Genomic DNA, 16,654 nt, shown 5'->3' with positions numbered 1-16,654 from the left:
TGAATGAAATCATTAATAATGAGGAGTATTTGAAAGTATGCTTGAATTTTTTACTAGAGTTTTTGAATTTTACTGGCCAGTTTTTATAGCCAATACTCTGAGTTGACATAGAGGTTTAAGTTAACAAATGCTTGTTTTCAAAGAGAAGCTCTAGATGGAATTCTGATTCATAAATTCATAATTGTTCTTCTATTAAGTTTGATTGCTCTGTGAATCTCTGGCACTTACCACAGCCCCTGGTATATATTACAGTCTAATAAATGCTCCTTGTTGTATAATAATAAAAATTTCAATCTTCAACATATTTAATGTATATCATGACTGATACTTGAGATATTCAAAACTAGCCCGTTTGTCAATTTGAATTTTACTTTCTGGAATCAGTGAATTGTTTTTAGATATTTTCTCTTCTGAAGTCATTCGATTTTCAGGGCTCAGTATAAAGCAAATTTCTGATATTTTTATTCTCCTTGAAGACAGGACAAGTTATAATGGCTATGGGGAAAATGAATGCTTTTTTCTTCTTGAGGGAGGTGTATGTTTTATATATTTCTGTAACCAAAGGTTATTGAAATGGAAACAAGCTTAATGAATAAGTAAAACATAATGTAAAATTTAGACCATAGATATCAAAATGAAAGGTAAGTTACAAGCTGCAGAGCTTGCAGTTATTTGGTTGAATTCTGAAATCAAATTATTTATTCAACTAAGACCAAGTCCTGCTACGGGATGTCTAGTCTTAAGCTGCTGACTAGAATCACAATTAGAATAATATTTGCACTCAACAGCATTTAAGAAACCGTTTATTTATTCTCTGTCCTTACTTCTCTCCACTCCCCTCTCCCTTCTTCTGGGCATGCTTTCACCACCATGCTTGAAAGCTTATTTTCTACTGATAATAGATGGGGCATCTCCCCCTGGGAATCTTCCCAGCACTGGAAACTTGACTTAAACCTGAAGCCCACAAATGAGTTTAAAAATGTAAAGGAGGCACAATTCTTTGACTTATTTTGCATGGTAATTTTATTTTTTCTGCTTGGACCAAGGTTCATCTTGCCTCCCGAATCCCCATGTTTGCTTGTCAATATATAATCCATAAAACAACGTCTTGGCTTAAATTTAAATTACCCAGCTTGTGTCCTGATCACCTTAGTTTTATGGACTAGCGTTAGGAAGATTGAGATGGTCTGATTCTGACACAATGTGAAAATCTGGACAAGTTGTTTAGTCTCTAAATTACTATTTGTCCCGTTTGTGTTAACTAGACAATTAGGGCATCCTTCATTTGCTTCATAAAGGGGAAATGATGAGTGTTAATAAGATTAAATACTTGGGTACAAGTTAAGGAACTGAAATAAAACTCCAAATCTGAGCATGCCGATACATTCCAGAGTCCCTCTCTGGGGCAAGCAGCGCCTCTGCCAATTGTCCAGCTCCTGGGGCCATGCCTAGAAGCACACCCTGAAATGTGTGAAGCTCAGACTCTCTCTTTCTCCTATCAACCCCCATTCCCTCCCCTAACCTTTTTTTTTTTTTTTTTTTAAGACCAGTCTTCTGGACACGGGGATGAGGGTTGGAGGGTGGAGGGGAGTGGGTGGGAAGGAGAGGGTGGGACCAAATGAGAGGGTAGCATTGATTCATACACATGACCATGTGTAGAATAGATAGCTAGTGGAAGCTGCTGTATAGCACAAAGAGCTCAGCTTAGTGCTCTGTGATGACATAGAGGGAGGTGGGAGGGGGGCTTAAGAGGGAGGGGATAAATGTACACGTGTAGTTGACTCAGGCTGATGTATAGCAGAAACATTAGCAAAGCAATTATACTCCAAAGAGTAAAAATTAGTACTTCTGTGCTATTTACCCTTTGGTCCTTTCCTGTTAAATAAAGACTTAAAAAACAAACAAAATCCAACCCATTGCTGTAAAAGTTGCATTAGTCTCTAGCAAAGATATTCCCATGTATGACCTCCTCTGTAGAACTTGCTTGCTGTCTTCAGGAGACCTTGTTCCTCTCTGTCTTCCATCACTCACAGTTCAGTGTACTTCATCTTAAATATTTCTCATGAAAACTTATGTATGCATTTATCTTTCCACAAATCCTTTTGTTTTCTCCCTTTATTACCTAAGCAAAATCTCCGAGCACTTTTCTATTTCACTTATGAAACAAAGTTCCAGTCTGGACTAAGAAGTACGAGTACAAATAATAATGTCCTTCACTAAGGAAAAGAAAAGCCATAACTTTTACTGTTAAATTCAGTTTACTAAGAAACGGTGACTTCAGTCTCTAAAGTTCTCTAGACTGTTGATTCTCTTCAGAATTCCTGCAGTTTCATGGTTTTTAGAAATGTAAACTTATTTATCTGTTATCACACAGTTGAAATACACATAGAATGTTATGGTATTTAATTTTCCTGTTTTTTGTTACTAGCATGGCCAACATTGTGTACTAGAAATGCAATATGTGAAGTTCTTACAGGTAAAGAGAGTGAAAGAGAGGGAATAGATGCCTGTGGGGGACTATTTAGGGGTGGGGGTGGAGAGCAGAAAAGCCATTGCAAAGAAAGGGATGTGTGAGCTGGATTTTGTAGGTTTAATGAAAATTTTCAATTGCCTATGTCAAAAAGACATTCCAAGCATAAGGTAAGTCTCAGGGGCAATTTCTGTGGAGGAACAGAGATTATTCCATTTTGTCAAAGTATTTCTAAATTGTCTGAAGATTCTGAGGCTAGGGTCAGATCTGAGAAAGACAGAGAGGGACAGCAAGAGAGCATGAGGTTGGCTTGGTGTTTTTTGAAGAACCTTCTACTTGAACGCCGTACACAACCTGAAGCCAGTTTAAACCAAGTCCTTGTAAAAAGAGAAAGATGCCAGGCTTTTGGAAATAATCTACACATGCTCCTGAGTCCCTCACCACCATGCTGGTAGGGTGAGAATGGTACAGAACACTTGATGAGAGGAGGAAACACAGCCTCAGAAACAAGATGATAGAACGACTAAGACAATTTGGAAAGTGAAGCAACTCGCCTTTAGGGCTTCATCATATGGACTCATGCTGCGTATACGGATGAAAAATGGCTTTCTGTCCATGTCAGAAACTGTGAGTCCATCGTCTCCATGAGGCTGGGGAGGCAGGGAAGGAAGAAGAGAAGGCAAACAGGCAGCTTTTGGGGAGGTGCTGAAATATATCTTGCTTTCTGGCAGGCAGGACGAGGGTACCAGCAGAGGAGGGAGCAGCCTCCCTGGGAACCGGCGTGGCCACTGATCTATATTGCACTGAGCGAGAGGTTAGGGGCCCGCGGGCACATTGAGACTCATTTAGCTCAACTTCACAACATCCAGAAAAATGTAACTTTAAGTGATAAAACGTTGTAGGGCTTTTGTTTTCTCTCTATAGTATTGCTTTTTCAGGAATTAGATGCCCACTAGCACATAATATAAATAATAATATACACATATCTCTACAGACAAACTAACATCTGTTAGATTAAGTAGTTTACCAAAGTTGTAATTTGAAATATGCATTTTAATCATTCACTAGACTGAAACAAACCAAGAGTGGTTAAAGTTGAAGTGTCATAGTTAAGTTTTTTGCCCAGGTGGGTTTTTCCATTTTTCTTGAATTCACATGAAATATGGGATGGCTTTAGCATTACCTCATTTTTTCTGACCAAGACCCATTTCCTTGGGCATCCATCTCCCAAATGCCACATAAACCTCAGTCTCATGGGTTTCCTTCTCTTTCCTAAGTATTCATTGTTTACTAGAGACCAACACTTTTTGTTTTTAATTCCTTTCAAATCTGTTTTCCTCTTGCCCAGAGCATTATTTTTTAATAATGTTCTCTTTAGATTATTAGGCAACTTTAAAAAGTTTCTGCATAAGTGATTAAAAACAAAATTAGCTGAGCTTTGATTTTCTAGTCTCTTTCCATGAGAAGAAGAGGTAATTTTTGGTATAGCTTTTCCATCTAGTTCCCCATCTCTCACCACCAATGGCATGTCAGGATTCCACTCATCGGGCTAGCCAAGACTTCAAATGCATAAACACATGCTCATATTCGTTCTTCTAAAGTGAACCACCACTTTCCAAATATCTACCAACATATTCCCTAAGGAAAAGCACACCCGGCATTTTTAGTTGACGGTTTATCAGAGTCCCTTGGGATCCTCCAAAGGGATCCTAGATGTGTTTGTGGTGTGGTCCCCACTGTTAAAAATATAGCAAAGTTCTTCTCAACTGTCCCAAACACAGCACATTCTTATAACGTGACAAAGCTCCTATGAATCATCATTTCCACATTTGTGAGCTGAATTTTCCTAATATCAATGGGGAAATTTGTATTATCATCATTTGTCAAAAGGGGAAATTGAGGCAAGGCAGTTTATCAAGTTTCTCACGACATAAAAAATTTTCAGCTCAAACTCATTCCTGGAAACATGAATACATGGTTTACAGCATGTAAACCATGAGAAAATGAGAAAATATATTTTACTTTGCATAAAGCATTACAAAAAAGCAACCTAAGAAGAATATTCTCTCAGAGACAACTGGTTTATCAACAAGCAATTGCAGAGACACGATAGACATTAAAAAGTGCCCAATTTCTTCCCTTCCTTATCAGGACTGCAGCTTAGGAAATTTCACTTAAGCCACGGGACAATCAAATGACAGCTTAAGCCCAGATCCCAGATTTCTTGATTTTCCACTATTCGTGCTCCTCCTGCCACATCACTCTTAATTTTAAGATGCATTTCAATAAAAGAACAAACATTCATTAATCACAGCCCTCGGGCCCTACGCTTTACAGTTTGCCTTCCTTCCTTTTCCCATTTTTATATCTTGGGCTCTCCAAGGAAGGACTTGAAAGTCCTCAGACTTGGCCCTGGTACCTCTCACACCTCCCAGTCCATTTACCTGGAATGCTGTGGAGAGCATCTTCATTCTCCAGAATGCCTCTCTGTTTGGTCGCCTGCAGCTCACTTTTGGATTTCCAGACCAGCTTTACCATCCTGATCATCTCTGGCAAGTCCCAGGGCAGCGGCCCCTGCTGGCACCCCGGCCGGCTGCCCAGGGGGGCGGGCAGCTCACCTTCTGGGGCCGTCCACCTTCTGCCCAGCTCTGCCGAATGGAAATAGCGCTCGAGCACAGGCATTCTGCCCTGGTCCCCAGAAGAGGAGGTCGGGCTGCTGCTGCTGCTGCTGCCGCCGCGGCGGCGGCTGCTGCTACCAGAGGGGAAATTCTTCCCAGGCAGGGGAAGGCGAAGCCCCGGAAAATCCTCTCCAGCTTCGGAAAGGCAAGCCTCCTCCAGCCTGGCACAGCCCCCCTGTCCTTCCAGTCCCTCCACAAACACTGACGACGAGAGCGACTCACTTCCCAAGGTTTCTCACTGGTGAGAACGGTTCCTGTCCTCCTTCCTTAGAGAGAGAAAGCATTTTCCCCCCTTCTCTCTCAGGCACTGACTTCGCAGCACTTAATTAATCCCAGGCTACAGCTGGAACGACAGCAGAGGGGGGAAAAAAAAAAAGCCATTGAGGTTTTAGCCTTTGCTTTTTATCTTCTTCCGATTTATTTGTTCTCAGTTCGCTTTTGGTGCTTGTCAAAGTTTGTCAAGTGGCTTGTTTAGCCCTTAAAGACTTCAGGCCAAGAGGTGGGGGGCTCCCCTTTGCCAGCCTCTCAGAGGGGTACTCCAGAGGCCAGTTACCTGAAGGTATCAGGTAAGGAGTCACCCTCGTGGTGCAGGAAACCTAGAAGTTTCCCCAGCTCCAGCCCTCAAGGAGAAAACAGGGGAGGCTGAGCACTGGCAGGACCGGTTTGCAGCTGCTCCTTTCTGGAAGGTCTGGCCGGGGGCCACCTTGCCGGTCCACCACAGTCTGCACTGAGTTGGGGTTATTCGAAAGGTCTTGGGTTGCTCCCCAAGACCACAGTTCACACACTCCCCTCCCCCATAACTCTCCCTCTCCGCTGTCACTTGGTTCTCAGCAAACTTAACTGAATTTTGGACTATTAGTCCAATCCCTTTGTAACCTCAGCTGCCCTTTGGCTGGAAGGGAAATAACAGTGAATCACATTCCAGAGCTAACTTTGAAAGAAGTGACTTGGGGAAGTATCCAGATCCTCATGCAAACGTGCGGTGAGGTTGCAAAGTCTGGACACATCGCTTGGGATGGAATAATAATTTTAAAGCAGATCCACTGGGGACATACATGACAGCAAAAAGAAGGTGTCGAAGATTCACTTTCCAGAGATAGAACGCTGGGGACATGACATTTGGGCCACAAACGGCCCCCCCCCCCACCTGACAGTGGTTGAGTTGAGGACAATCTGGGGCCGCCTGTCTTGGATCCCGAGGTTCAGAGATGGAGGCGTTCAGCCTAGAAGTGAGAACTCGCACAGCAGAGGGGTTGTCCCCTGGACCTAGTGTGAAAAGCCCTGACACAAATGAAAGTGAGGTGGTATTTTGCCAGCAAATGGGGTTGGTAGGAGCAATTTGAACTTGGACATCCACGTGGCTAACTCCTATTTTCTTGGGGAGGTCATTGTAACAATCCCATCTTTCCTTTTCATGTCTCAGCATTGCAAAGGGCTTTATTTTGCTTGGCACTTTATTTTGTTGATGTACAATCTGTTGCTCCTGTTCTGCTTTCCTTTTGGGGCTGTTTTATCCCACGATCATTTGCTGTTTCTTTAGGGGAGAGGATAAGGACCATTGTAGGGTGTGTATTATTTTCATCTCCCTCACCTCGTGTTTTAAAAGTTGAAACTAGCAAAAGCTACTGTCATGTTGTTATTGTTATAATGATTATTCCTCTAAACCCATGGGTGAGAAGCTTAGTTTTCTACAGTGAATTAAGTGGCTTTTCTTTCTTCTGGATGGAAAAGTACGCTGGCAAACCTTTCGTAATGGGTAAAGAAGGGTCAACATCTAAAGAAGAAACAACAATAAAACACATTTAGGACACTGCTGCTTGTGAGTTTCATGATTAAAATATTGATCAAGCAGCTCTTCCTGTTTCAACCAGATATTCATACAACCCAATTAGGAATCAATGACCCACTTATGAGAAAGATGTGCCTTTTTTAACTTCTCTCTTTGTTAAGAGATGAAGGGATTTAAGCCTCAGTTTGACAGTTCTACCATTTTTGACAGCCCTCCCAGTTCTTATCTTACCCTTCCATCAGGTTGGGGGCATTCAAGCTCTCTAGAATTGAGACAATTTTATTTAATAAGCACATGTAGGCTGCTGTCCTCTATTAGCATATTTCCTGAATAGTGTCTTATACTCACTCCTCAGTCACAAACTTCCTTGACATAACAACCGAAGAGTTTCCTAAGTGTTTGACTATTTTTATTTTTGTTCAGTTATTTTGTAATAGTACTTAGCATCAGGATATCCTGACCCTTGGAACAAAGGGGTTAAGAACAAAGAAAACAAATATATGATATAATATGTTACATACACTAATGTATTAAGAATATAACTCTTTATTGCATGTTCCTTTCAGAATGACTTTTTAAAAAAAATCCTAGGATGTAAGTTTCCACTCTATTCTTTATATAATTTTACATATTTCCATGTAAAAATACCTTAGAGAAGTTACAAAATGTTGAATCATTGAACATGAATACTTCATAGTCAAAATAAATTAAGGCCAGGAAAATGTCATCTCAAGTTTTCATTTTCGAAGAGGAATCTTCTTCATTAGAATATTTGGAAATTAAAAATACTGTACAATTAAAAACAAAAATTCTCCCCAATATGGGATTATCTTCATTCCACGGTAGAAGTGCAGAAATACCACAAGGAAGGTCATTCTCATGGTATTTCTGGCTCACATAGAAACAGGAAGTACAGGAAATCTTGCGAGAAAGCTTGGCTCAGGAGAGTTTTGGCTCAACTACAGGTTCAAGAGATTGGGACAAACTGATGAGATGCTAGCACTTGGACTAAAACTACTATCCTTCACAAATCTTCTAAAAGGTGGCTATGTTCCATTTTGTAGGCTAGCATCTCTTTTATCTTTCAGATAGTTACTTTAGAAGAGCATGTCTTTAAACCTATGATTTTCCCCTTACATCATTCACCGATTACTATACCGGGCAAGGGGAGAAGGGGAGGATCTCTGCCCAGAGGACTCATAGAGCAAAGAGGTCTCACCTATGTGACTTGTAAGGATTCTTCTAAGTCTTAATATCAGTACTTAATATGCTACAAACATGAAATTATAAGATAGACTTACAAAATAAGCTCTTTTTTTTTTTCAAGCATGTGAGTCAACCTAACTTCCCATGAAGAGGAAAGTAGCACAGTTCTCTTCTTATACAAAAGAAATGTCATGAGAATTAACAAAATCAAAACAGCTTGTTCCAATGGATTCCTAAAATATCAAACTTTGTTGTGTGTTTGCAGCTATAAAGAAAAGAACTGATAACCACAATGCTGAAGTATACGACCAAGAAAAAAGATTTGGAAACATAATGTCTTAGAACCTGGATCATCTTGAAGAATTTCTAGTGTTCTGGGGGCTCTGTAAAAATCTTGTGGATTTATGGCTGTTCTAGTTGATAGGCTTCTAAGCCTTTATTATACATGACTTAAAAAATATTAACAATATTAAATATTTCTAGTCATTCTAGAGAATGTACATTAAAAAATAGAAACAGAAATACACATTCATTTCGATTTTAGATTAGATTCTCATAAAACTTCATTTTAATTAATCAAAGTCTTCTCACTAAGGTATTTTTGCAAGTACTTTAAATACTTATTAACTCTATTTCTATATTTGAAGAAAAATTTGAGACTGTTGAGGGAATTTATTCATTTTGTCCCGGGCTTTTCTCTCCATCAGTTCAAATACGGATATAGGATGTATAAACACACACACACACACACACACACAACCACCCAGGGTTTCACAAATGCAATTCAAATGCGATTCACAGTGAGCAAAGGAGGAAAAACAGGTCTTTCAACTTTGTTTAAGGTAGTCTAAGTAGAAGAAGCTCTAACAATTTACAGTGTCATTCAGGAGACATAGAAATGTAATAACTTTGGCCTTAACTAATCTTGAGGAATCATGCCAGCAAGTAGGGAAAAGGACTTGGTCTACAGACCGACCATAGAAGGCAGCACATATTTCCACCATCACGTGGGAAGGGAGGAGAGGGGCGGGGCAAGATGAGGAGAGGCGAGGTGGGGGGAGGTAGAAGGAGGCTGAGCTGACAGATTCATAGTGTGATTTCACAACAGGTTTCTAAACTACAACCAATCATTCCCTTATTCACTCTGCAAATATGTATTAGCAGCCAGAGCAAGAGCAGAGGAGAGAATCTCTTTACCAGCCCCTGGGTCCTTTCTCAGGCACTGGAACCTGTCTGGCCTTCCCCACCTCGTTTTGAGTTTTCACTGTGCATTACAATATCTTCTATTACTTTTCTTTGGACATTTAAAGACAGAAACCAGGGTTTTAGCTGGCATCATCAGACCTCTATCCTGGTTCTCAGATATCTAGCTAATGCTAAGTTTCTTGTCGCTGACAGTTAACCTGCAAAAAAATAAAATGAAATAAAATAAAAAGAGTCCAATAACACAGGAGTTGAGAACAAAATGACTGGAAGATTTGATTTTCTCCACCTGGCTTCCCCTCCCTGCTCTCTCCATGACCTGATGTTTTGCTATGTGACCATGGCATCCTCTGGCTGAAACCTTCTGGGATTTCAGAACTTCCTTCTTTCTTTTTTTTTGGTCACTCTATGCCACAATGAAGCAGGGCAAAGACTAATAGAGTTTTGCCAAGAAAATGCACTGGTCATAGCAAACACCCTCTTCCAACAACACAAGAGAAGACTCTACACATGGACATCACCAAATGGTCAACACCGAAATCAGATTGATTATATTCTTTGCAGCCAAAGATGGAGAAGCTCTATACAGTCAACAAAAACAAGACCAGGAGCTGACTGTGGCTCAGATAATCAACTCCTTATTGCCAAATTCAGACTGAAATTGAAGAAAGTAGGGAAAACCACTAGCCCATTCAGGTATGACCTAAATCAAATCCCTTATGATTATACAGTAGAAATGAGAAATAGATTTAAGGGCCTAGATCTGATAGATAGAGTGCCTGATGAACTATGGAATAAAGTTCGTGGCATTGTACAGGAGACAGGGATCAAGACCATTCCCATGGAAAAGAAATACAAAAAAGCAAAATGGCTGTCTGGGGAGGCCTTACAAATAGCTGTGAAAAGAAGAGAAGCAAAAAGCAAAGGAGAAAAGGAAAGATACAAGCATCTGAATGCAGAGTTCCAAGAAGAGATAAGAAAGCCTTCCTCAGCGACCAATGCAAAGAAATAGAGGAAAACAACAGAATGGGAAAGATTAGCAATCTCTTCAAGAAAATTAGAGATACCAAGGGAACATTTCATGCAAAGATGGGCTCGATAAAGGACAGAAATGGTATGGACCTAACAGAAGCAGAAGATATTAAGAAGAGGTGGCAAGAATACACAGAAGAACTGTACAAAAAAGATCTTCACGACCCAGATAATCACAATGGTGTGATCACTGACCTAGAGCCAGACATCCTGGAATGTGAAGTCAAGTGGGCATTAGAAAGCATCACTACGAACAAAGCTAGTGGAGGTGATGGAATTCCAGTTGAGCTATTCCAAATCCTGAAAGATGATGCTGTGAAAGTGCTGCACTCAATATGCCAGCAAATTTGGAAAACTCAGCAGTGGCCACAGGACTGGAAAAGGTCAGTTTTCATTCCAATCCCAAAGAAAGGCAATGCCAAAGAATGCTCAAACTACTACATAATTGCACTCATCTCACATGCTAGTAAAGTAATACTCAAAATTCTCGAAGCCAGGCTTCAGCAATACGTGAACCGTGAACTTCCTGATGTTCAAGCTAGTTTTAGAAAAGGCAGAGGAACCAGAGATCAAATTGCCAACATCCACTGGATCACTGGAAAAGCAAGAGAGTTCCAGAAAAACATCTATTTCTGCTTTATTGACTATGCCAAAGCCTTTGACTGTGTGGATCACAATAAACTGTGGAAAATTCTGAAAGAGATGGGAATACCAGACCACCTGATCTGCCTCTTGACAATCTGTATGCAGGTCAGGAAGCAACAGTTAGAACTGGACATGGAACAACAGACTGGTCCCAAATAGGAAAAGGAATACGTCAAGGTTGTATATTGTCACCCTGCTTATTTAACTTATATACAGAGTACATCATGAGAAACGCTGGACTGGAAGAAACACAAGCTGGAATCAAGATTGCCGGGAGAAATATCAATAGCCTCAGATATGCAGATGACACCACTCTTATGGCAGAAAGTGAAGAGGAACTAAAAAGCCTCTTGATGAAAGTGAAAGTGGAGAGTGAAAAAGTTGGCTTAAAGCTCAACATTCAGAAAACGAAGATCATGGCACCTGGTCCCATCACTTCATGGCAAATAGATGGGGAGACAGTGGAAACAGTGTCAGACTTTATTTTTTGGGGCTCCAAAATCACTGCAGATGGTGACTGCAGCCAGGAAATTAAAAGACACTTACTCCTCGGAAGGAAAGTTATGACCAATCTAGATAGCATATTCAAAAGCAGAGACATTACTTTGCCAACAAAGGTCCGTCTAGTCAAGGCTATGGTTTTTCCTGTGGTCATGTATGGATGTGAGAGTTGGACTGTGAAGAAGGCTGAGTGCCGAAGAATTGATGGTTTTGAACTGTGGTGTTGGAGAAGACTCTTGAGAGTCCCTTGGACTGCAAGGAGATCCAACCAGTCCATTCTGAAGGAGATCAGCCCTGGGATTTCTTTGGACAGAATGATGCTGAAGCTGAAACTCCAGTACTTTGGCCACCTCATGCGAAGAGTTGACTCATTGGAAAAGACTCTGATGCTGGGAGGGATTGGGGGCGGGAGGAGAAGGGGACGACAGAGGATGAGATGGCTGGATGGCATCACTGACTTGATGGACGTGAGTCTGAGTGAACTCCAGGAGTTGGTGATGGACAGGGAGGCCTGGTGTGCTGCGGTTCATGGGGTCACAAAGAGTCAGACACGACTGAGTGACTGAACTGAACTGAACTGAATGCCACGTGCAGGATCTTAGCTCCCCAACCAGGGCTCAAATCCATGCCTCCTGCATTTGGAGTGCAGAGTCTTAACCACTGGACTACCAGGGACACTCTTTTCTGATTTCAAAGATTATAAGTGGTGGTACACTTTTCATAATTTCATGTTCGCAGGTGTGTTATCTTCTTCAAAAATAACTATAATGATGAAATAATCAAGAAGTTCTTCAAGACTGCTATTAATGCCTTAGGGTTACAAAAACTGTATTTAAGTCTCACTACTGAGCTTTGCCTCAAACTTAGAGATTTATCTACAAATGGTGAGTGCTTAGTCACTCAATCATGTCCAACTCTTTGTGACCCTATGGACTGTAGCTTGCTAGGCTCCTCTGTCCGTGTGGATTCTCCAGGCAAGAATACTGGAGTGGGTTGCCATGTCCTCCTCCAGGGGATCTTCCCAACCCAGGAACAGAACCCAGGTCTTCCGCATTGCAGGCATATTCTTTACCATCTGAGCCACCAGGCAAGCCCATTTACAAAAGGGTATGGTACCAATAACAACCTTATCCATCATGCTTTTTATCTTATTTGTAAGGATAAAATAAAGATTAAATAAGCAATAATGTGCTGAAAAATTTTAAATATTTTTAAGCTATAAGAAATCATAATTGATAATTTATCTAAACTGAAATTTTGGTTCTAGTTTCCTGAGATCTATAAGAAAAACTGAAAAGTCAAACTCCCCATCCTTAAATTAGGTCCCACTCTGGAAATTCATGCTTTTTATGAGGATGCAGGAGTAGAGGAAGTCAGAGACAGGGTATTGGAGAGAGTATTGGAGAGTGGCCCCAGGGGAGAGATCAATTCAGTTCAGTTGCTCAGTCGTGTCCGACTCTTTGCGACCCCATGAATCACAGCACACCAGGCCTCCCTGTCCATCACCAACTCCTAGAGTTCATTCAAACTCATGTTCATTGAGTCGGTGATGCCATCCAGGGATTTAATGATACAAAGGTGGGGAGAGGTGGGAAAAATGATTGATATGTGAAAGAGCATAGATGAATGACAAAATATGTATTAAAAGAAACTCAGTAGGATAAATATTCATTGTAACTGCATTTGAGAGGTGTGATAACAGTTATGAATCATGTCTAGAGTGTAAGCCTGTGCCATCTTTACCAAGGGTTATTTAGTGTTCTGGTTAATACTGTATCCGTTTCTTTGATTAGAATTTCAATTTCCGGCCACAGTGACTAATGGTTGTGTTTGATGTTCATGAGCTGTAAAGCTTTGTGCTGTAGGCTGTGGTGATGAACATGTGTCTCAGGCCTCCCCCTGGCTTTGTTTCTCTAAACAAACCACATGGGCTTCCAATCTTTTTCTTGGGAGTCTATAATCCTCAAATATTTTAATAATTTTGATAGCTCCTAGCTCATCTCCATTGAATTCACAAATGTTTTTCAAGGTAGTATAGTACATAAAACCAAGTAGAAGGTTTCAAAAGTGGTTTAAACAAAGTCTGAAATATGCTTTACTTCTTTTTTGCAAGTGAGATACATGGATTCTGGAAGCCCTCAAGAACTGGGAAGACTAAGAACTAAGAACTCTCAACTAAGACTAAGAACGCTCAAGAACTAAAAAGACCTCAAGAAGGCTGGAGGGGAGATTGTCCAGACATCCTCAAAGACCTGCTGGGAAATGCCTGAGTGAGATTTTTTTCCCTCTTAATATAATCGAAATAAACTAGATCACTAATAAGATATAGAAGTATTATTAGTATAAACAACATAAAAGGAAAGTGAGAAAATGGTAAGGAATAAAACCTTCTAAGAGCATTTATTTTTTTTCCCTTTGGCATTCAGTTATGTTTTTGTTTATGGAGTTCAAAGTCAATTTGGAAGAAGGAAGTTTCGACTATCTGTGTATGAAGTGTAATCCTACTGCCTCCTCAAATTATTATTTATTTTTCCCTCTTTCACATATTACCTCCTGATGATTATGAATTACATTAAATATCTATGCCAAAAGTTGTCTCTCAGATGCTGTTCTACAGCAATTCTTCTCAGATGTTAGTGTGCACACAGATCACTTGGAGATTCTATTAAAATGAAGATTTGGTTTGGGCAGGTCTGGGCGGGGCCTGAGACCCTGCATTACTAGGAAGTTCCATGGGAATGACAAGGCTGCTGGTCTGCAGTCCACACTGGGATGCAAGGTGAGAGGCCTACTAAGTGGCAGATATTTTCTGCCTCTTCTATGTTAGTTATGAAAGAAAATGAAGCAAAAGTACCCTTCTTTACAGGAACATGTATTAAGACTTTTGGAAACAATCAGTAGTGGCTCAGGATAACTACTCTCAACTAGAAATAAGCAACCAGAGCTGCAGTATAAGAGCAAGGGCTATGTCCAGGGGCATTCATGATATTGAATCCCTACTTGGCTTTTAAATTTTGTTTCATTCATTTCTTTTCCCTTATGAATTAACTTTAAAAAATAAGGTTGACTAAACAGTATGGGCCACTGTGAGAAAGAATATATATACAATGGAGTCAACTTCAAAGACAAATTGCTGTTTTTGAAATTTCAAGCAAAATTTACTTAAGCCTAATTTTGCCACCCTTCCCGCTTTCCAGCATTTTGTTGTTCTGTGTGTGTGTGCTCGGTCTCAGTTGTATCTGATTCTTTGTGACCCCGTGGACTGTAGACTACCAGCTTCCTCTGGCCATGGAATTTCCCAGGCAAGAATACTGAAATAGGTTGCTGTTTTCTTCTCCTGGGGATCTTCCTGACCCAGGGACTGAACTTGTGTCTCCTGAGTTACCTGCATTGGCAGGCAGATTCTTTACTAAGGACTATTGTTATTTTCAGAACGATCAAAATACAGGCAAGGCTCTGAGTCTTTGATCTCCATCATTATGGATATTCTCACCAAGATGTACTCCTTCATTTGATTTATTAAAGGTCTATGTAAAGCAGACTTCAGATGAAGCCTGGTAATCTTTCTCACTGTAATACTCTGGGCATGAATGAATGGTGACCAGATGACTCTATAAAGCAAAGATGGAAAGAAAGTAAGCATTCATGGAGCTATAACCAGCGAGTAGCCCACGGTGCTGCTGACTCAGAGAAATGTACTACAATGTCACAGTGAAATATAAAACAAAACAAAAAAGATAAGCTCTGCAACAGGCTGTATTCTTTATCAGGTATCACCTGGAGTTCAGGCAGCTCCAGACATAGCATTCATGGGAAAGTGATACCAGAAGCAAGAGGCATGTGAAATCAACTGGAAGACAAGGGTAATCAAGAGCATGAGGTTGGAACACTATCACATTTATATGATTAAGAATTTGTACAGTTAACTGAATAAGAAATGCTTAGAATAAATGGAAGCATCTGCTGGTAACTGGAAACACAGGTGGTTGTATTTTCTTCCCTTTGTCTTTCCTGATTCTTTCTAATGCTAAGTGCTTTCTACCTTGATGAACGCCTATATTTCCTATCATATACAGAAGTAACTAAGAAACAAGAAAGGGAAAGCTGGCAGATAATGGATTAAAAGTGAATATATATCATGGTCATTTTAAAGGTAATGTTAGAACCTCTTCTCCTCTGGAGAATCAAGGGGAAAAAGGAAAGGTGAGGTGCGGCTTCCCTGGAGGCCTGGTGGTGAAGACTCCACACTTCCACTGAATGGGGCAAGGGTTGCCGTGCAGTGCAACCAAAACAAACAAACAAAACCATTTTTTTTAATAAGAAAAAATAAAAAGGAATTAGAAAAGTACTCAGGGAAATGGCTTGACAGGAAGTAGTCATAAAAAAATAAGTAAAGGTGAGACTATTTAATGTATATAAACAATATACAACACACTCTCTGTGTAGTATGGTACGGGAAATCCATCTGAACCCCCCACCCCCTTTTGTGGTATGTAGTTTTGCTAGAAGATAACAGCAGTATCATCAAGGAAAGAAAGCCTAACACAAGTTGGCAACACTGATGCACGTATGGAATCTCTAAAGACTCTCTAAGAGTTTCTTTGTAACCTTCTTATCCATCCCACATTTAAATTCTAACTAAAATTTGCTCTATTTCATAAAGTATCTAAAATGATTGCACATGTCTCTGTCTCTAAGAGGTGGTTACCATGGGTTCTGCTCTATTTTCTTCTCTGGGCTGCTGGGACCTGCTACTTTCTGTCCTCCATGATCTTCTCCCTGAATCCATTCAACAATCTGATCATGAGACTTCTTGCATTCTTTGTCCTCTTACATATTTTTGCTTGGGACATTCATGTTCTGTTGCCTATTTTGAGTGCAAGGCAAAAATACCTACCTTTGACTTGCATGTGTTCACATATCTTGCTGCTCTTGTATTGTGTGTCTGGATTAGAATATAAGGAGTCAACTCCAGAACCATCTGCAATTAGACTTTTAAAAATACTTTTTTATGTTTATTACTTCTTCGCTTTCAAAGTTTGAGGAGTAAATTGATTGAGCTACTTCTAAAATGTATTTTTTAGTTTCTCATTCAGATCAGATCAGATCAGATCAGTCACTCAGTCATGT

The 16,654-nt window shown here is 40.3% G+C and overlaps 1 protein-coding gene and 1 long non-coding RNA gene across 4 annotated transcripts in view; one reads left to right on the top strand and one right to left on the bottom strand.

The window, feature by feature from the left end:
* PDE7B (phosphodiesterase 7B) overlaps positions 1–16,654 on the bottom strand; it is a 348,202-nt gene that overhangs the window by 158,794 nt on the left and 172,754 nt on the right. The window contains exon 1 of one of the 3 annotated variants that reach the window (XM_027551639.1): positions 4,915–5,365. The exons of the other annotated variants lie outside the window; for them this stretch is intronic. Coding sequence (XP_027407440.1) covers positions 4,915–5,152 — 238 coding nt within the window. The 5' untranslated portion in view covers positions 5,153–5,365. Of the gene's footprint in view, positions 1–4,914; positions 5,366–16,654 lie in introns of those variants that run through there. 3 annotated transcript variants of the gene reach the window in all.
* LOC113898462 lies at positions 5,306–15,501 on the top strand. The gene is made up of 3 exons (XR_003512662.1): positions 5,306–5,389; positions 13,638–13,794; positions 15,050–15,501. It is a non-coding gene; the product is annotated as an uncharacterized LOC113898462 (long non-coding RNA).

Source organism: Bos indicus x Bos taurus, chromosome 9 (assembly GCF_003369695.1).
Source record: "Bos indicus x Bos taurus breed Angus x Brahman F1 hybrid chromosome 9, Bos_hybrid_MaternalHap_v2.0, whole genome shotgun sequence".
NCBI classification, from domain to species: domain Eukaryota; kingdom Metazoa; phylum Chordata; class Mammalia; order Artiodactyla; family Bovidae; genus Bos; species Bos indicus x Bos taurus.
The sequence above is the reverse complement of the archived record's forward strand: the minus strand, read 5'-3'. Positions and strand labels throughout refer to the sequence as shown.